We start from the raw sequence: 20,817 nt of genomic DNA on the forward strand, positions 1-20,817 counted from the left end.
CAAGGTAATCAGCCCAATGAAGTTGTACTTGTTTGATTAGGGATTCAACACTAGTCATGCAGCACCAGTACAGGAGTCCAATGGTTGGTATCCTGTCAGACCATTTAATATTACTCTAGTTCTTTCAACTGCCTGATACAGAGTGCCCGAATCAAGGGTCCAGAACAGGCCTCCACCTTCCTTTTCTGGAAGGGAATAGGGGAAGAGGAATAGGGGAATAGAACCCTCTCCCTTGATACTGTGGTGAGACTTGTTCTATCGATCCTTGCTGCAGGAGGGAGTCCACCTCCTGATAGCAGAATGTGGAGGATATGGCCTTGACCTATACACCTGCCTCTCGCATTTTCTCCTTGGGCCCAGGGTGTTAATTCCCAGGAAGTGTATAGTCTTTAAATGAGTGAAGGGATTCATCCTTTTTCTTGATGAACAGTTCAACTTGTTGAAAGGCAAATCCTGTATGGTGTTCTGGACCTCCCTGAAAGCCCTGAGGGGCTAATAACTATGCCAGTGGCTAAGCCCTGGATGGGTGGTCCATTGCAGATTGAATGGATGTGTCTGCCACTTATTTGCCATCCTCTATGAAGGACTGAAATTGGGCTCTGTCCTCAGGGGGAAGCTTGTCCTTGAAATCATATTTTGCTGACAAAGCCTGGTAGACACTGATATGGAATGGCTCTCTCCACAGCTGCCTCTACCACCAGGAAGTTGGGTGATGGGAGGGAGAAAAGAAATTCAACCTCTTTGGCAGAGATAAAATAGCATCTCTGAGCCATCTTAGGCACGGGGGCCCATTAGACTGGAGTGCATCAGGCCACTCTCACTGGCTCCATTACAGTGTCATTAATCAGGAGCACCATCTTGCTTGGACCTTTAGGCTACAGAATAGCAGGTGCTGGAGGTCCTGGACTTTCTTCACTGGTATTTGGAGGTCATTGACTACTCTCTGAAGTAGCTTCTGGTACTGCCTATAGTCACTTGGCAGAGACAGTGAGGATGAAGATGAGACTCCCCTCAGCACCCGCAGATCTGGATCATTGTTGTTCTCCTCATACTCTGATGGATCTGGTGGATGCCAAGTAGTGGAAGTGTGGTACAATTCATGAATGGATCTTTTCCTTAGGGGTCCATAGGCAACAATAAGGCCAAAAAGGAGGGATCAACCGGATGTGGGGCCCCATTGCATCAGGTACTAGCAATGCTTGGGGAAATTATATCTGGGAGGATGGTATCCAGAACTCTTCGACTGCCTATCAAAGCTCAGCTCTCTCTGAGGAGAAAAGAGACCATCCAGGGGGTCTGATTCATCTGCATCTGAGAACTGTTCTCTCTCCATTCATGGGGCCAAAAATACTAGAGGATGCATGCTCCTGCCTGAGGGCTGGAGAAGGAATGGTTCTTGTGTCATGAAAGCATTTTCATCCTCACTCAAGAGGACAGGGCTGGAGAGGATAGGAGACTGAAGGTATGGGAGGAATATATCCTCCAGCGTAATGTAGGAATCCATATGACCCAGGGTTCAGTATGTTTCAATGGTTGGGACCCATGGTTTCGACCTGTCCCTTGAAGTTATAGTTGGATAGTCCTTTGAAGTACCATTTAAGAGTAAGGTCCAGCACTTTTGGATGGAGTTTGCAGTTGTTGGTCCTTGTGTTTCAGAGCCAGAACCACTGATGGAACTAAGAGATCCTTTTACTTGTTTGCACTACCTTTCAGCCTGGGGTTTTTAGTGGTCCTGGCACCACAGTATCCATGTGTGAGGCTCTCCTGTCTTGGGCAGGTTCAAGGAGGCATCTCTTCATTTATGAACATATCTGGATGGGGATCTATCCTTGTGACCATAAGAGTGCCCCATACTCTCCTGGGAAGTCTGGGAAAAAGATTCCTTGGCTTAGCAGCCATAGACTCCATTTCTAAGCTTGCGCATGGAGGGGCACTACTTATTTGATAGGGCTGATATACAGAGGCATCTCCTTGACCCAGATCATAGTGATGTCTCATAGCCTTCTTCATAAGGTGTTTCCTTAATCAAAGCTCACGAGCTTCACGTGTTCATGGTGGAAACAAATTAGATGCTTCACTTTGCAGCACTATGCTTCTCACCCAAGCAGTAGAGACAGCGTTGGCGATCATCATTCATGGAGAAGAAGCGAGGGCAGGTAATGCAGCTCCTGAATCCCTGGGACTCTGGGCATTGTTCCAGACTACAAGGAGGGAGTCCCCAGTATGTGGGAAAGAACAAGCTATACTACCTATACTAATATAAAAACTATAAAACTATTTACAGTACCTATTTACAGGCTATCAAAGAGAAAAGCTGGAGAAATCTGCAGACACGGGGTTCCAACTCAGGCCATGCAGCAGTAAGAAGGAACTGGAAAGGCGTCAGTCTGCATTGCCTCTTATGTCTTCAGTCTGGAGCACGAATAGAACTACTCCACATGTGTGAGCCAATGGGCATGGTGTGTTAGAGCTTCCAGACTTGGACATATGGCACACACGTGCACTCATATAGGGAAGACACATAGGGACTAGCACTTGAGAAAGACTCCTAAGAGGTCAACAAGCTTGGTCAATTGTTCCCTGGGTCACCAGAACTATATACTGTAATAAAATATAGTCTGTAGTCTAGAACTCTGGCTTCTTGTTGATCATAACATGTTCACAGCAATGCAGAATCAATTCCAAAACTGCTCCAAAAGATATATTAGGATTATAAAAGTAATGAACAATAGTAGGGAAATTCAGTGTATAGCCCAAAATATGCTGAAATGTGGCTACTGATCATGGAGAGTAGCTACTTCTCAAACTTACATACTTCAATTATCAGGCAACTTTATTTTGTGAAATGTTATATTCTGAAACAATAGTAAAACCCAACATATCCAGGTTGACAAGGTCTATATTAAGTCCTAGACCAACATGAAAATGGCTCACAATTAAAGAACACAAAAATAACTCAACTAGTTGCCTCAAACACAACTACAATAAAATAATAAAAGCAAAGCTTCCAATTAATTATCGAGACTATTCTAATAAAATTGTGCTAGTTCATATTCAATCCTGATACTATATTGTTCATTTATTTTCAGTAGTGTTATAAACAAGATGTGCATTTGTTATCCAGGGCCATGTACTTACCATTGGTAGGGTTGTTTCTGAAATTTTCCCGTTGCAACATCCAGTTTACAGCCTCACTTTGGTATGGCCTTAGAACTGGAATCAATGCAGAGTGCTGTACGTCCTCCCTCAAAAACTGGATTTCCTGCTGATGTGTGTGCCTCACAAAGTCATATAGCTCTTCAATATTCTGTCGTTCCAGCTCTCTGTCAGATTCTTCCTCATCCTCCTCCAACACATCTGCATATACGAAGAAGCATATTCATTATCATCTTACCCCATCTTTATCAGCCACTAGCAACACCTCAATTAAATAAGCTTAGCTTTATTGCTATATATTTAGTTAATATATGAAAACAGTTAAGCACTGCTTCCATAAAGAGTATGAACCAAGCATATTTTAGTTGATTGTTCCTGATAGGGATTGCAGTAGCAGACAAAAATGGGAATTAAATTCCTGAATCTTAACACTGGCATTTTTTCCAGACTGCAAACCTACCAAATGCTTAGGGGAAGGAAGAGGTGGTTCCTTAGCAGGTGCTGGGCCCAAACATTAGCCATTTGAAGTGTGGATACTCCAGTGTTTCTTCTCTAGTGAAGCCCTAATAGGACATACAGCAAAACAAGGTCTTTTTAAGCATGCTATATGCTCTTTGGAGCTTCATTAAAATGGAAGTCTCAGCCCCAGATAAAGTGCAAAAAGACAAAACTGGGAAGAAAATACTACCATTTTGCTCCCCTTCTTACTGAGAAAGGAGAAGCAAAACGTGACAAACTGACCATTTCTTGGCCCCCCTCAAGGGAGGGGCATATAAAAAGAATTTCTACTGCATTCTCACAGCCTGAGGCAGGAAAGAATGCGTCATAGAGGCTGGAGGAGAAAAAAAGGGTATGGGAGAAGATTAGAAAATATTCTTCCCCTGGTGCCCCATGAGGGAGGGGAGAAAATGAGATGGATCCTCTGCCTCAACTTCATGAGCAAGGGAAGGGGAGAGAGAAGAGAAGAGAAATGCTGTGTCTGGCTCAAATATGATTGTGAGAAAGTGAGAGGAATGCTTCCCTCACACACAAAAGGGTTTCTACACTTTCCTTCATGTGATTACATACATTGTTCTAATGGCAAACCTAAAACTACCTAAATAAATGGAAAAACTGCATAGCAAAACATCCTGTTTTCTGACGTACAAAACTGGAAAAGTATCAAAAATTACTCTGAAGTCAACCCCAAGGAAATGTATGCAACATTTAGGATCACATGTTCAGTTGGTGGGAATCAGCAGGGCTTTATTATTTCAACTGAACTAGATCATCATCATCAACTAAGGATTAGTCCTTAGTTCCTAACTCATAACTGGGGGGAGGGGAATGCTTTTGTTGCAATTGTTTTTAATAAAATATTTTTCTAGATATTTCATGCTGCCATTGAAATGTCCGCCTGTCAAAAAAATGATACAGATGCACCACAAAATTCAGAGATTTTTGCTTCAGAATTAGGGCTAGAATGGTACAGAATTAAAAAAAACTTGTTTAAGAGATATAAACCTTCTAATAACCATGTTTTTCTAGATAATTATTGTCTTAAATTTGCTTGTACTCATTTCTAATTTTTTTTGCCTTGCTAAGTGAAACTCACTTCTCCTAAAACAAAAATGCTAGCAATCAAGCACTCTTGAATATCTGACAATTAACAGAGTATACAAGTTCATGAATCTCACATATGCCTACAATATGAATTTCAGTGAGCATACAAAATTTGTTTCAAATCTCCATTTTTTAAAGTTATGAAATATACTCCCATGATAACACACTAGAACCCAACACTCCTGTGAGCGTGTCCTTTGGAAATCCTCAAATGTAAAGATAATTTGCATCACTAGATTGGAGATACTCCCTAACCCCTAATTAACTTGTTATTTCCAGTGTATTACCAAGAACTAGGCCTAATTAATGGTGTCAGTATTTCAGCTGTTTCTGAGCCATATAAACAAGCTAAATCAAAATTCACCATGATAAATGTGGTGATTTACAGGTCTCCTTTCTGGGGGAAAATATGCTTCCTGATATGCCTGTCCTATTTGTCCAGAAGGCATATAATAAACAAAAGCATTTTGCTATCATCTGGTTCTCTACGATGCTTCTCTAAAATCAGCAAGAGTACCATTACTAATTCTTTCTGCATATGTATCATCCCTCATCATTCATGAGGCATATTATTAACCAAGGAACCAAATGTCATGAAGAGAAGAAATTCTTTAGTTGCCTATATATCAACGCTAGGAGCCCACGTAACAAACAAGAGGAATTAGAATTGCTCATTTAGGAGCAAAAATTGGATCTAGTTGGCATTACTGAAACCTGATGGAATGATTCCCATGGTTGGAATGTTAAAATCAAGGGTTATAACCTAATTAGAAAGGACTGAGTGAGAAGAGAGGAGGAGGAGTGACACACTGTCATAAATGATATTGCTTGATTCTGAGTCACTGATAGTACTGAAAATAACTCAGAAGAAAATTAACAGATAAAGCACAAGACGGGATATTAGTCGGTGTCTGCTACAAGCCCCAAAATCACACTAGGGAAAAGGATGACTGGCTCAATACATAACTATCTATGTTGGGAAAAAAACACTTCAATTTGAGTGACAGGTGCTGGGAAGCCTCATACTGCCAGTACTAAAGCATCCTTTGAATTTCTAAATAATACATATGGCATTTCCTAACTCAAAAAAAAAACAAAAAAAACCACATTGCTCCAACATAGGGAAATGATATAAGACCTTGTCTTCACAGATAAAGAGGAACTGATCACAGAACTCAAAGTTAATGGTAACTTGGACACAAATGATCATGACTTGATAACAGTTATAATGTGCAAACAGAATAAAGTCCAGACCATTGATATATACACACTTGGTGCTTTAAGAGGTCCAATTTCACAAAGCTGAAAACAATTATGGGTCATAACAGCTGAGAGAAAGAACTGAATCAGAAAAATGTGAAAGATAATTGGGATTTTTTTAAGAACACTTTACCAAATGCCCCCAAAATCACAATCTAATAATTGAGGAAGAAGGTTGTATTGGTTAAGAAAATGATCTGGTTTAGAGGGGAAGTGATGGTAGCTATAAAAAAGAATATATAATAAATGGAAGAAAGGTGAAGTTATAGTAATGAATATAAATCAGAAGCTAGGAAATGTAGACAATTAAGGGAAGCAAAGGCACACAAGGAGAAGTCTATGGCCAGCAGAGTTAAAGACAATAAGGAGTTTTAAAAGTATATCAGGAATAAAAAGAATCCTAACAACGGTATTGGTCCACTGATAGTTAAAAATGGTAGAATTATCAACAATACTGTAAAATGGTAGAAAAGTTCAACAATTATTTCTGTTCTGTATTTGGGGAAAAACAGATGATATAGTCATATCATATGATAACATTATTTCCATTCCAGGTATGTCAGGAAGATGTTAAAAAACAGCTACTGAAGTCAGACATTTTTAAATCAGCAGGTCTAGTAACTTGATCCCAAGAATTTTAAAAGAGTTGGCTGAAGACCACTAATGTTGACAAATATTGAAACACTGGGGAAGTTCCAGAAGACTGGACGAAAGTTAATTTTGTGACGGTATTTTAAAAGTATAAACAGGATAAGCCAGGTAATTATAGGCTTGTCAGCCTGACATTGATCCAGGACAAAATAATGAAGCCGCTGAAACAGGATTCAATTAATAAAGAACGAAAGGAAGTAACAATTTAATTCCGATCAACATGGTTTTATGGAAAATGGATCTGATCAAACCACTTTTTTTTAAACGAGATTGAAGGTTGGTTGATAAAGGCAATGGAGTTGATGCAATATACATAGACTTCTGTAAGGCATCTGAGTTGGTGCTGCCAGATATTTCAATTAAGAAACTAGGAATGATATAAAATTAACATGGCACACATTCAATGGATTGAAAGCTGGCTAACCGGTCTCAGAACGTAACTGCAAATGAGGAATCATCATCAAATGGCTGGGTTTCTAGTGGTATCACGCAGGGATCAGTTCTTGGCCCTATGTTATTTAAAATTCTAATTAATGATGTGGAATAAAACAATCACTGACAAAGTTAGCAGATTACAAAAAAATTGGGGAAGTGATAGTATCGAAGAGGACAGTTCACTAATAAAGAGAAATTTGGATTGCTTGGTCAAAGCTGTGCACAGGCAAACAGTATGTATTTTAATATGGCTAAATGTAAATGTATACATTTAGAAACAATGGTAGGCAGGCCATACTAACATAATGGGGGACTCTCTCCTGGGAAGCCGTGACTCTGAGGAAGATTTGGGGGTTACGGTGGATAATCAGCTGAACAAGAGCTCCCAATGTGACACTGTAGGCAAAAGAGCTAATGTGATCCTGGGATGCATAAGCAGGAATCTTGAGCAGAAGAGGGGTTACTTTACCCCTCTATTTGGCACTGATGCAACTGATGCTGGAATAGTGTGTCCAGTTTTGGTGCACACAATTCAAGAAAGATGTTGATAAATTGGAGAAGGTTCAAAGAAGAGCCACAAGAATGATTAATGGATCAGAAACATGTACAGCTCTACCTTGATATAAGGCTGTTCTTGGGAGCCAAAAAATCTTACCGTGTTATAGGTGAAACCGTGTTATACTGAACTTGCTTTGATCCATCGGAGTGCGCAGCCCCGCCCTCGCGAGCGCTGCTTTACAACATCATATCCAAATTTGTGTTATATCGGGTGGCATTATATCGAGGTAGCGGTGTATTATAGTGTTAGACTCAAGGATCTCAAACGACATATCTAAAGAGGTTAGGGGGTGACTGGATTATAATCAGTAAGTTCCTGCATGGGGAACAAATATTTAATAATGGGCTCTTCAGTCTAGCTGAGAAAAATATAACATGATCCAATGGCTGCAAGTTGAAACTAGACAAATTAGAATTGGAAATAAGGCATAAACTGGTAACCACTGGAACTACTTACCAAGAGTCATAGTAGATTCTCCATCACTGACAATTTTAAAATCAGGTTGGGATATTCTTCTAAAAGAAATGGTCTAGGAATTATTTTAGGGAAGTTCTATGGTCTGTGTTACACAGGAGGTTAGACTAGAGGATCACAATGATCCCTTCTGGCCTTCAAATCTACAACTCCATTCTGTTCTGTTTTGTCATTATTGTGCCTCTAATGTCAGCTATGTTTTGGGAGACTAAGTCTTCTTATCCTATTTATTGCAAAATTTTAAATTTTGCAATTACCTCCTCTTCCACCTTTCTCATTTGTGCAATTACTCATTTAATATATGCTGGATTTTTTTTATTTTTATTTTTTGGGGGGGGAGGGGATCAGTAGATTCAGAGTCACTCTTCTTTCTATCACTAATCCAAAAAGAAAAAAATATAGCAGACAAGTAATTTTTATCTTACATATGTATATTTTTGTCCAGTGAAGATATAGCCCATACCTCCCCTAGAATAATGTTTTTCTCCATATATCAAAAATCTTTTGACAGTTTCCATTCTATCTCCATGGTTTAAAAAGTCCACGCTGCCCATTTATCTTGGGCTAGTAGGAAACTTTCTGGGTTGAGTAGAGGGATCTAATCTAATCAGTTTTGACAGATTTACATTTATATTAAAAAAATTAACTTATTAAATGCTTTTCTCCCAAGTCTGCAGACGGAGACTTCCAATGCCTCTGCCGATGCTCATAGCTTTGCCAAGCATCTGTGGAGTGAAATTAACACACAGTTGTAATGCTGCTATAGAAATTGCTATGAGAAGCAATGAAAATAAGAACAAGGTCAATTTCATTTAATCTTGGGGCCAAATACTAAAAGGTGCCAAGTATCTTCCAAGTGCGTACAACTTCCATTAAAATCAATGGGAGATAAGTTATAGGTGTTCAATATCTCTCAGCATTTTCCCCTTCAAGTAAATGATCTCCCAAAGAAATAAATAGCCCTCGGTCTTCATCTTCCCTCACTGCATTATAAACTTTACAGTCAACACTCTCCATCATACTTAATTCAGTATCCATGAAGAATATGATGCCATGAAGAGAAGCATCACATTAATGTGAAAATAATACTTGTAAATAAAATACTTTGCACTTACAAAGCTCCCTCCATTCCAGACTCTCAAGCATTTTACAAATATTAGTTTAACTTCACAACCACCACATGAAGTAGCTAAGTGACTTAATCCATAACATACAAGAACTCTGTGCCAAAGCCATGAATAGGTCTCCCCATTCCCAGTCCTTTGCTTTATTAACCTATCCTGACTCCCCTTCACAAACAGTTTACCGCACACAAGCTTCAACTTTCTAAAAAGAGAAATACTGAAATATTTAAAACAAAAACAAAGTACCACTTTCACATCTCCTTCTGTCCCCAGCCTGAGAATAATATACGTTTAAAAACCTTAGCTGTTCTTTAGAAAGGATATTCATTGAAAAACAGAATCATAGGACTGGAAGGGACCTCAAGAAGTCCCCTAGTCCAGTCCCCTGCACTCATGGCAGGACTAAGTATTATCTAGACCATCTCTATCAGGTGTTTGTCTAACCTGCTCTTAAAAAGCTCTAATGATGGCGATTCTACAACTTCCCTAGACAATTTATTCCAGTGCTTAACTACCTTGACAGGAAGGTTTTTCCTAATGTCCAACCTAAACCTCCCTTGCTGCAGTTTAAGCCCATTGTTTCTCGTCCTATCCTCAGGGGTAAGCAAAACCAATTTTTCTCCCTCCTCCCAACCTTTTATATACTTAAAAACAGTTATCTACCCTCTCAGTCTTCTCTTCTCTAGACTAAAACAAACTCAATTTTTTCAATTTTCCCTCATAGGTCATGGTCTTCTAGACCTTTAATAATTTTTGCTGCCCTTCTCTGGACTTTCTCCAGTTTGTTCACATCTTTCTTGAAATATGTTGCCCAGAACTAGACATAATACTCCAATTGAGGCCTAATCAGAGCAGAGTAGAGCAGAAAAATTACTTCTTTTGTCTTGCTTACAACACTCCTGCTAATACATCCCAAGAAAGATGATTGCTTTTCTTTTTTTTTTTTGGTAACAGTGTTACAAGGTTAACTCCTATTTCGCTTCTGATCCACTATGACCTGCAGATCCCTTTCCATAGTACTCCTTCCCAAGTAGTTATTTCCCATTTTGTATGTGTGAAACTGATTATTCCTTCTTAAGTGGAGTACTTTGCATGTGTCCGTATTGAATTTCAGCCTATTTACTTGAGACCAATTCTCCAACTTGTCCAGATCATTTTGAATTTTAATCCTATCCTCCAAAGCACATGCAACCCCTCTCAGTACAGTATCATCTGCAAACTTTAAAAGTGTACTCTCTATGCCACTATCTAATGGATTGATGAAGTTATTGAACAGAACTGGACCCAGAACAGATCCCTGTGGGACTCCACTTGATATGCCCTTCCAGCTTGACTGTGAACCTCTGATAACCACTCTCTGGGAATGGTTTTCCAAACAGTTATGAAGCACCTTATAGTAACTCCATCTAGGTTGCATTTCCCTAGTTTGTTTATGAGAAGGTCATGTGAGACAGTATCAAAAGCCTTACTAAAGTCAAGATATACCACATCACCTTATTCACAAGCCTTGTTACCCTGACAAAGAAAGCTATTAGGTTGGTTTGACATAATTTGTTCCTGACAATTCCATGCTATGATTTATCATCTTTTTGTCTTCTAGGTGTTTGCAAACTGATTGCTTAATTATTTGCTCCATTATCTTTACAAGTACTGAAGTTAACGTGACTGGTCTGAAATTCCCACGTTGTCTTTATTTCCCTTTTTATAGATGGACAAATATAATGCCATTTTCTAGTCCTCTGTAATCTCTCCCATCTTCCATAACTTTTCAAAGATAATTACTAATGGCTCAGATATCTGACCCTAGCTCATTAAAACTAGCATTCTCTATGTTTTGCATAGGGTAGGTTCACTAATCTTTTCGTTGTCATTTAGCACTTCCACCATTTCCACATTTTCTGTGACTGTTTCCCAACCTCCCCCCGCCCCCCAATTAAGTAATGGGATTATGCTGTCTTTGATCTTCCTCTTGCTTTTAATGTATTTGTAGAATATTTTCTTTTTACCATTTATGTCTCAAACTAATTTAATCCTTAATAGGATTAAGTTAATCAAGTCAGAACTAAAAAGCACAGCTCTCACACTTACAGTTAATTTAGTGGATTACTAACCACACACAATGTAGTTCTACATTGTCCCCTAATTCATAAAGTCTCTCTACCCACACAGAACACACACATAGAGGCAGATTTAACCCCGAGGAAGGGCAAAATTCAGTGATTCCCCTGACTTATCATTAGCTAACATCATTGTCAAGTGACCTATCATTCTGCCCTTTATTAAAAAGTCTAGAAAAGTCACAGGCACTATTATAATGGATTTTTCTTTTCATTTCTTTCTACTGAGTTGTTACATCACCATGTGTTCCAATTAAAGAATTATTAGAAATGCCAAGTTTGACACCAAGAGAAAGAACATCTTCCCTCTGAAGAATTCCCTTCAGGAAACTTCTGAAATATCAGAATAATGTTCCCCTTCCGAGTCATATAATTAATTTTTCTAGTTCATGGCTATAATTTCCTTTTTATTAAACTGGAAAACCATGTTGAATTTATTTTAAACTTATTAGGAATATTTCCAAATCACATTATGTCACATATAATTCACATCTTAAGTTTGTTAACAGACAGTCAGAGAAAGAGAAAAAAATATCAAACTCTGGACTGTGAAGCATTCGTACCTTATTGCCGTTGTAGGAAGGAAGGTTTGCGTTTAAGAAAATTATTGGGAAACTACTTGGCTTCCCTTCAGTGAGTTTGCACAATAATTTTAATGACAGTCCTCTTTACCTTCAATTAATGAAGAATTCATAGCAAGTTTACATTACAAAACAACCTCCAAAGATAAGATGATAAAGGTCAATTTCTTGAGTCATTTAAAAAAAATCAGACTAGACAACATTAGAAATTATACTGTAGAAACCAATCCTGCCCTGGTAGGGGCTGGACTCTGATTTATATGCAGCCCAACCAAGTAAATTTTCCCCATCTCTAATACCTATTATAGAACAAATTAACTAAACATAGACCAGATACTCAACAATGTAACAACTGGAGATTCAGAATGAATCCAGAAAAGTTCAATGGTCTCATGATCAGCCATACTGAAAGATATAAACAAACAAGATACTGACTAAGATTAAGAGTTGTTAGAACCTTTGCTAAATTTGAGTAACAGTACATCTCAAAGGAAGTTATCGATTGCAGCTAATACTGGAGACATACACACCTTGCACCACATTTTTTCCAAGATACAATCTGACACTGATTCGGGCTGGCATCCTAAAAGCATGAGGTGTTAAGGCTCTGTTAGGAATGATAATGAAGAACTTCTTGGAAGGAAGAGAAAAAAGGGAGCAAGGGATTAGCACACTGAATACCTTTACCATAAAAGGCAACAAAGTCTGGTTTGGTGAATAGGAAGAATGCGGTGGACATAATATATTGGACTTGAACAAGGCTTTTGACACAGTCCCACATGACATTATCATAAGTAAGCCAGAGAAATGCAGACTTGGTGGAACTCCCATTAAATGGATACATAATTGGTTAACCAACCGCAAACAAAGAGTAACTATTAATGGAATGATGATGTCAGGTTGGAAAGAGGTCTCAAGCAGGGTCCCACAGGTATCTGTTCTGGGTCCAGTGTTATATAACATCTTTATTAATGACCTGTATATAGAAAAAGAGAGCACACTAATCAAATTTGCAAAGGATACAAAGCTAGGCACTGCTGCAAACACTCTGGAAGACAGAGCTAAAATTCAAAGGGATCTTGATAAACTGGAGAACTGGGCTATAGACAATAAAATGAAATTCAACACTGCAGAGTCTGAAGGCAAAAAGAGCAGTAGAGGAAGATGTCATGCTAAGAGCATGAGCAAGGGCCAGAAGCAGCTGAAGGCAGGGGCAGCAGCAGAGGAACTTACCTGCTGACATCTCCAAGCCTGGGGAGCTGGACCCCAGAGGAACAGTGATAGGGCCAGGGGGACTGAGGAATGCTCCCCTGACAAAGGCACTTCCAAGAGAAAGGCTGTGGAGGTCCTCACTGGGAAAAGTGGGATTGCACTCTAGCCAGAAGGGCTGGGGTAGCTGTCCTGGCAGAGGGTTGGAAGAGGATGAATAGGGAGCCTAAGCACGGCAGAAGACACCACCCCAGGGAGACCGTGATCTCCTAGCAGAGAGGCTGTGGCCGTTCCCATCGAGAAGAGTAGAGTTTTAAGGACTATACACACTGAGGATGTTATGAACTATGCTTTGGAACTTTTGTTAAAGACTATTTGCACTATATTTGGTAATGAACCGCTCTTCAGGAGAGGTATTGTTTAAACAGAGAGTCTGAAGTGAAGTTCTCTGGGTTACCTGAGAGGGGAAACTGAGATATATGCTGCAGCACAGCAGGTGCACCTCACAGGAGGGTGCTCCAGGCAAGGTCTGCCTTCCCGTAAAGGGTCTCCCACCTCTCAAGAGAGTGCCCTTACCTATGAGATATGGGATATTTTTACTGGGGCAGGGCACCTCCCACAATCTCGCCTGTTGAAGTTGTTCTACTGCAGAAAAAGAAAAAAGTGATTGAGCAGGAGGACCAGACCCAGAGTCTTCTGCCTCCCAGGTGGGTGCCCTAACCATTGGATTAGAGCAGTGGTTCTCAACCTATTTATCATTCTAGGAGGCATATGCGGCCCACAAAGTGTTAACTGGACCGCAGGCTGAGAATCACAGTGCCCCCACCTAAAACCCGCACAAACCCCTATGCTCAGTGACCTCTGCCCACAGATCCCCTCCACAGAGTGGGGCCAGGAGCGGACAGCTGGGTGCGGGTGGGGTGGGAGGCATGGAGCCAAACCCCGGACCCTACTGTGCGGGGACCCAGACCCGACCTGTGCAGGGCTGGGCTGCCCGGACCCAGCTGCGGCAGGGCCAGGCAGCAGCCGGCTGCCCAGATCCTGCCACATGGCAGGGCAGACAGGAGCCCAGAGTCCACGGTGGGCAGGAGCCCAGAGCCCACGGTGGGAGCCTGGAGCCTGCCGCGTGGCAGGGCAGCTGGGAGCCACGGCCTTTAGCACACAGCTGAGCTGGGCTGCAGCTGTGTGCTAACTGGGCTGCATGTGGCCCACGGACTGAGAAGCACTGGATTAGAGTGTCATTTTCCCTTTCTCTGGCCCAATGACCATTTAAGTATTTATCCACAGTGGAAAAGTCTTTGGGCCAGACAGAGAAAATGACTCTGTAATCCTGTGGTTCAGGACACGTGAGGTGGGAGACTCAGTGTCCAGTCCTTCTGCTCCAATCACTCTTCTATTATTTATCCACAGTGTTTCAACTTTAACAGGAGATAGTGATGAAGAGGCCCTCCCCAACATCAGAATATCCCTTAGCTGTGTTATTAGAGCACTCCCCTGAGAGGTGGGAAACCATTGTTCAAATCCTCTAGCAGAGACACAGGGGTGCTCTAATCACTGGACTAAAAGTTGTAAGGTAGGCACCTCTTCCTCTGGCTATTTTGCGTGACATAAGGCAGGTGCCTAATTCATTCTTCCAAGAAACTACATAGGTGCTTACGCTGCCTGAGTCCAAGACTCAGGACCTCATTAGCGGATTGCTAGCAGAGACAGGCACCTAAGTCTAAGACTGCTATCTCAAAATGAGGAGAAGCTTAGGTCCTACCTCTCCTGCCAAGATCTCCCACTGGCTAGCTTAAGCTGTCCCCAGCCTAGCATTCTGGCTTTTGTGGATCATAGTCTAAGGCACCTATCTCCTTCATTCACCATATAGGAGCCAAGATGCCTAACTCAATCTTGCGGATCAGTGTCATTCTAGTGATTTTGTAGGCAACTAAAAGTTAGGTGCTGCAACACTGAATGTTTCAGGACCAAAGTCCCTTTGTGGATCTGTTCCACAGTGATCAATACTGGAGTTAAAAGATTTCTTATGCATACTCTTATAACACCACAGTACATAAATTGTTTGGGGTATTATTTTTCTTCCTGCCTTCCTGCCTTTTTTTTTGGATACTTTGTATTCTAGAAAAACAATTTAGACCCCAATACTACAATGACAAAGTCAACTGGCCTCCTCATGGGTGTAAGGGTCTGCCCATACAGAACTTATTACAGGATCAGGGCCTTATATTATAAACCTCTTGGGGCTGCCCAACTATGTATTTTATTTGCACTTGTGCTTTATAGTGGGGCTACATAATTAATATTAGGGGCAGAGTAGTTTTGTCTTCTTCTATAGCATGAGCAACCACCACTGGAGAGAGGTTACCAGCTGTGATGGACTGATGCTCTCATCTAGTAAGCACAAATTCTATATTTATTCAGTGAGCAAGAAAGTGATATTTTAAAAATATATATATATCTAAGGCAGCAGGGATGGCTTCAGCATCATGTGAATGGAAAGAAATAAGAGGACCTGGAGAGAAGAAAGACTAGAGTTCTTTCTGAAAGTGAAACTTTGACATTCAGTAAAAGAAGTGGCAAAGTTAGCATGTGGATTAGCAAGACTACAACTTGTCAGTGCTAATGATAAATTAGCCCATTGATTGCTAAAGCTCAACAAATAAAAGAGCTCAAAAAATCCCTGTCTCTTAGGGTACATCCATACTGCAATAGAGGACTCATTGCACAATCTAAGCTGGCCCAGGTTAGCTGACTTGGGCTAGTGGGGCTCAGGCTGCAGGGCCATAAAATTGCAGCATAGACATTGGTCCGAGTCCCAGTGTCTATACTACCATTTTATAGTACCACAGCCCAGTGTCTATACTACCATTTTATAGCACCACAGCCCAAGCCTCACAAGCCTGAGTCAGCTGACCCAGGTCAGTCGTAGGTCTTTTACTGCATGTAGACATACCCTTATTGTCGGATACTCAGCTGTGGGTACTTTTGACTTAAAGTCCCAGATGGTTTCAACACTTTACATTTATTAACATGAGACTAGCACGCAATGAAAAACAGATTAAGTTTTTATGTAAAACAATATTTAGTACAATTGAACATATATGGTCCACACATTTCTTATTTGTGCTCTTCAATAATGTAATCACACAGATACTCATATTTTCAAACATTTTAGAGAGGGAAAAATAGCTGTATTTACTGTATAAATGGATCATTTAAAAAGCTTTGTTAAAGCCTTCCTCTACACTATTCATGCATAATGAATATTCAATATTACCCATCATATCATTTTAAAATGTGATTCAATAAACATGTATAACAAATTACATCTCAATGCCTTTAATTCTCTCAAAGGCTGGGGTGCTAAATGTTCTGTGATGTTCTATTTCTTGGTAGACCCTATGTTTCAAATTAATCTTCTGTCAGACATCGGAGGTTGTGGCTTTCAGCATTTTAGCCATTTTACCCACCACAGCGGTGTTTCTTTCAGGTTCTAAAACACTCTCACTGTTACTGTACAGTTTTCAGAGGAACTTTTTTTAAGGTTGAATATTTAAACTTTTACATTTATAATCTGGTATCACTTCTCAAAAATGAAGGCTTTTTCTCCTCCTTTTGTCTAGATTTATGGAAAACGTTATGTTTATGTTACGTTCTTATTTGGTTACAAAAGCAGATTACACCCTGCAAAAACTAAAGGGCTTATTCTTCCTGAGAAACCTGGGGACATAATGCATCCAGCTGCCATTTAATTTCTAAAGAGTTATGTCACATGTGTGCCCAGGTATTGATGCAAGAAAAAAACCCAGAGTGCTGACCCTTAAACAGAATAAATATATGAACAGCACACTGCATTTACATGCTTTATTCTCATTGGATTTTACAGCACAAAACTATTTTTCATTCCTTGGAGAAGGCTAGCTCAATTTTAGAAAGCCTAGGGGTGTAAGTCTACTGAAGCAACAAGTAGTAGTTTGAAGTATTTGTATTATAGCATTCACAGGAATAGCCTATTATAAATGACAGCTCTGTTAAAGCAGATAAAATTAAGATCTCTGTAAGTTATCCAGAAGGACCCAGTTAATTCTACAATCTCTGTTTAGGACCACCACAGAGGTTTAGAAATGACATATTTTGCCTTAGTATTTAACTTGGTAGATTTCAGTGAGTTTTGCTAAAATAACTGGAGCTGGGGATTTTATTTATTTTATTAAGCACTGATTCTGTGTTTGCCATTATGCAAGACACAGACAATCTCTACCCCTGAGGATCTCAAAATCAATTAAAAGACCTGAATGAGACAAAATGCACTAGGGGAAGTTTTTAAAAAAAAAAAGATCAAAGTTAAGTCTTCCTCTTATAAAATGCAGGGTGGGAGAGAGCATGTGCCTTAGTTTAGTTTTTGTGGGCCTCCTCACAGAAGCAATCCTATTGGAGAGAGCACAGGCCTGGCTGGACACTTGGACTGGAAAGGTGTTCCAATCAAAGATACAGAAGGAAATGAGGTAGAAATGAAAGGGAAAGGCAACAAGATAGCATTTGGGGTACAGCAAAAAAACCCTTTTAAAATAAAAGTCCCCTGAAACACCACTTATAAAAAAAATGAAGTTCCTTAAAATACAAATTAATATATTCTGGCATTCCAGGCAAATGGACACAGAAAACTTTTGGTGCTCTGAACTTATGGTTTAATTCAGCACTTAGATACCAAGGGGGTAATGGAAATGTGATTAAAAAAAATATACGGAATTGTAGATAAAGATAAACCTGAGCAGGGTCTTTTAGGAAAAAAAATGGGAAGTTTAATCTGTAATACTTCAACTTCAAGAGCTGTAGTATGATAAACAATAAACCCCAACCCACACCCATAAAGACATTGTGATAATTACCTGATTTCCAAGTCCCCATGTTCCCTTTTTTATTGAGCTGTATGATTTTAGTTAAATGATGTGAACATTAGTCATAAAAGTGAGAGGGTGATTACTTTGTCTAGAGCAGCATCTTTCTGATAGAATCTACCAGTAACCTTTCATACTGGATTTAAACTAGTGTTTTACCCCACATGCAGAAAATCTTTGTCTTTCCCCTGCACAAGTTCCCTATCCACACATTTCTCCAGATTTTGTCTCTGATAACCAAAATCCATTAGTGGTCTGGAGAGAAGCATGGTGTGGTCAAGGCACGAGACTGGGAACAAAGGATATCTGGATCAGTTCCTGGTTCTGCTAGAGACTTCGCGTGTGATCATGGAGAAATCTAGTACCCACATAATTTTATTGTATCTTTTCATTGATTGAAATAGGCACTGGATTGGGACCATACCTCTTTGCCTCAGTTTCCCATCGGTAAAATGAAAATACTTCCACCTTCCCTATCTCAGAAGGGTGTTATGAAGATAAATTACTGCCCGGGGGGGGGGGGGGGTGTCCAGATATTTATGGTGGTGAAGACTATGTATTTACTGACAAAGACAGTTGTCATAACAGACAAAAATGCGGTATACTTCTTGCCTTTTCCTTAAAAACATCATTGAACTAAAGAAAAACTTTAATAGTAAAACAGTTCTGCAGTAACATTCAACTGCATGATGGATAGATTATGTTACCTGGAATTATAAAGTTGTAGTACTTTTCCATTAGTTTCTGAATCAGCTGGTTGGCCTTTTTTATTCTCCCACCTCCATCACTGAGAAATTCTGATTTGCTTAAACCAGCTTCCAGAAGGTAAATTCCAACCTGTGAAACATATTTGTAAGAAATTAAAATGATTAAGGAATTAAAATAGAATTAGAGAACAAACACAAAAACCAGAACAATGCCACATTTGGTAAATTTTGAAGACTGGTGGCTATGGATAGAGTTAATCTCTTAACCCTCTGCAAAATTTTAGTATGCCACACTTAGGAACTCAGATGGTTTCTAAATTCATTTTAAGTGACCTTAATGTGTAATGAACACATTTCAAAAACACTGAAAATATGTATGTAGATAACCACTTAAGAGTATACTTTGCACTGTATTCTAGAAGTGTGTGGTAGGACCTGGACTTGTCAAATGTTTACCCAACTATTTTATGGTACCAAACACAAAATGAGCTATTTTTATTTGAAAATCCTTCTTAAAATAAACTGCAAGAACAAATACCTTTAATGCTTGATCTTCTCTAGGTCTTTGATAAAGTCCAATTACCTTCTTCTTTTGCAACCACCTCAAGTCTTCTAACATTTCACTATTGAGGGATGATTCCACCGATATGCCCTCTTCATAATCACCAACGCTTTCTTTTTCCTCCTCCACTCCCTTTTCTCCACTTCTTGTATGAACACAGATTTGCAGCTGATCACCAGAATCTGCTCTCAAAGTAAAACTCCTTTTATGGATCTTCTCAATAAGAATTTTCTGAGGAAGAAGCTGAAGAACAAATTCTCCAAGTAAAGCTTTCCAGGAATTGTCTGAATGGTAAGGCGAGACAATAATATTTAGCTGTACAGATATAGAGGTCAAGATGGAGCAAGAGTCTTCTCCGTCATCTGTTGAGAAACCCACTGACTTTGACCCTCTGTTTTCTCTGTAAGCCAGTCCTTCATCAATGCTATCATCATCTACAACAAAGGATACAGAAGAGGTGCTTGGACCTGGAACAGGGTGGTCTTCATCCATGTTATCATCCAATAGTATTACCTCATTCCTTCGGTCTTCATGCATATTCCAGCAGAGTTGCTTCTTTTTCTCCTCATCCATCCTCAGTGGAGGCGCATGCTTTCGACGATTACTCATCTTGCTATTTTGCTGGCAGTGTCCCAGTCTCTGTAAAATGGACTAATATTAGTCAATGGTAGATAACACTAATTAGATACCAACATAAATCTTTTATTGTGCTATAGCTGAAGAGTTTGCAGAAGTCACATTAGTTACAACTCTGCTCATTAGGAGTTCTACAGATGGCTCAAAGCGTCTATTCAGTTTTATAAAACACTGTTTTGTTCCTGCTCCAAGAAGTCACACAAACAAAGCCATGTAAAAAGATGTGTCTTAAGCAACTGATCTCTTAAAACCACCATATTTTAATCAGAAAAAGGAACTCACTCATTTCTTCTGCCTAGTTCAATCATCATCCAAAAACTTTCTAGTCAACACCACTTATTTTTCAAATGAAGATAACACCAGGACTACTTTTTCCTCTTGAACAAAATGTTTCTTGGAAGTTATAATTAAACAGTAAGACAGACCATGGAAACTGCAAAGTGAAAGGTTACACAAAAGGCTTGAAAAATCCACTCTCCTATGGTAAGCAGGAAGCTTTCCCTAGCAAATGGGGAGCCTACATATTAACAATTTTAATACAATTTAAAAATTTGGGATTTTTTTTAATAGTACTTCTGATTACATAGACAATTTTCCAAATGCAAACTGATTGTAAACCTATGCAGCGCTGTCACCTGGAGTCTGTTAACAATTCAATGAGTCTGCTGCTTTTAGTTTTGCCATGCAGCAACAGATTGAAATTAAGAAGACTGAACAGTTTCACTGCAGTTATTCAGAATTCCGTGGACAGTTATGAAAACGTCAGGGATCATATTAATTTCACACTGCTGCTGCTGAAGAAAACTATGAGCAGAAGCAGAGGAAAGTGTTATCCCTGGAAAGCAG

At 39.6% G+C, this 20,817-nt stretch overlaps 1 protein-coding gene across 7 annotated transcripts in view; it reads right to left on the reverse strand.

Moving 5' to 3' along the window:
* SHPRH (SNF2 histone linker PHD RING helicase) overlaps positions 1 to 20,817 on the reverse strand; it is a 121,337-nt gene that overhangs the window by 92,124 nt on the left and 8,396 nt on the right. For 4 of the 7 annotated variants that reach the window (XR_003999624.1, XM_030556509.1, XM_030556510.1 and 1 more), the window contains 5 exons: positions 19,312 to 19,974; positions 18,774 to 18,903; positions 12,302 to 12,364; positions 8,785 to 8,862; positions 3,139 to 3,357 (listed from right to left, as the gene is read on the reverse strand). Coding sequence is in view for 6 of the 7 variants with exons in the window: in XM_030556507.1 (XP_030412367.1) it covers positions 3,139 to 3,357; positions 8,785 to 8,862; positions 12,302 to 12,364; positions 18,774 to 18,903; positions 19,312 to 19,974 (1,153 nt within the window). In the remaining variant the exon portion in view is untranslated. The other 3 variants (XM_030556508.1, XM_030556511.1, XM_030556512.1) reach the window with 3 other exon arrangements.

This window comes from Gopherus evgoodei, chromosome 3, assembly GCF_007399415.2.
Source record: "Gopherus evgoodei ecotype Sinaloan lineage chromosome 3, rGopEvg1_v1.p, whole genome shotgun sequence".
Classification (NCBI taxonomy): Eukaryota; Metazoa; Chordata; order Testudines; family Testudinidae; genus Gopherus; species Gopherus evgoodei.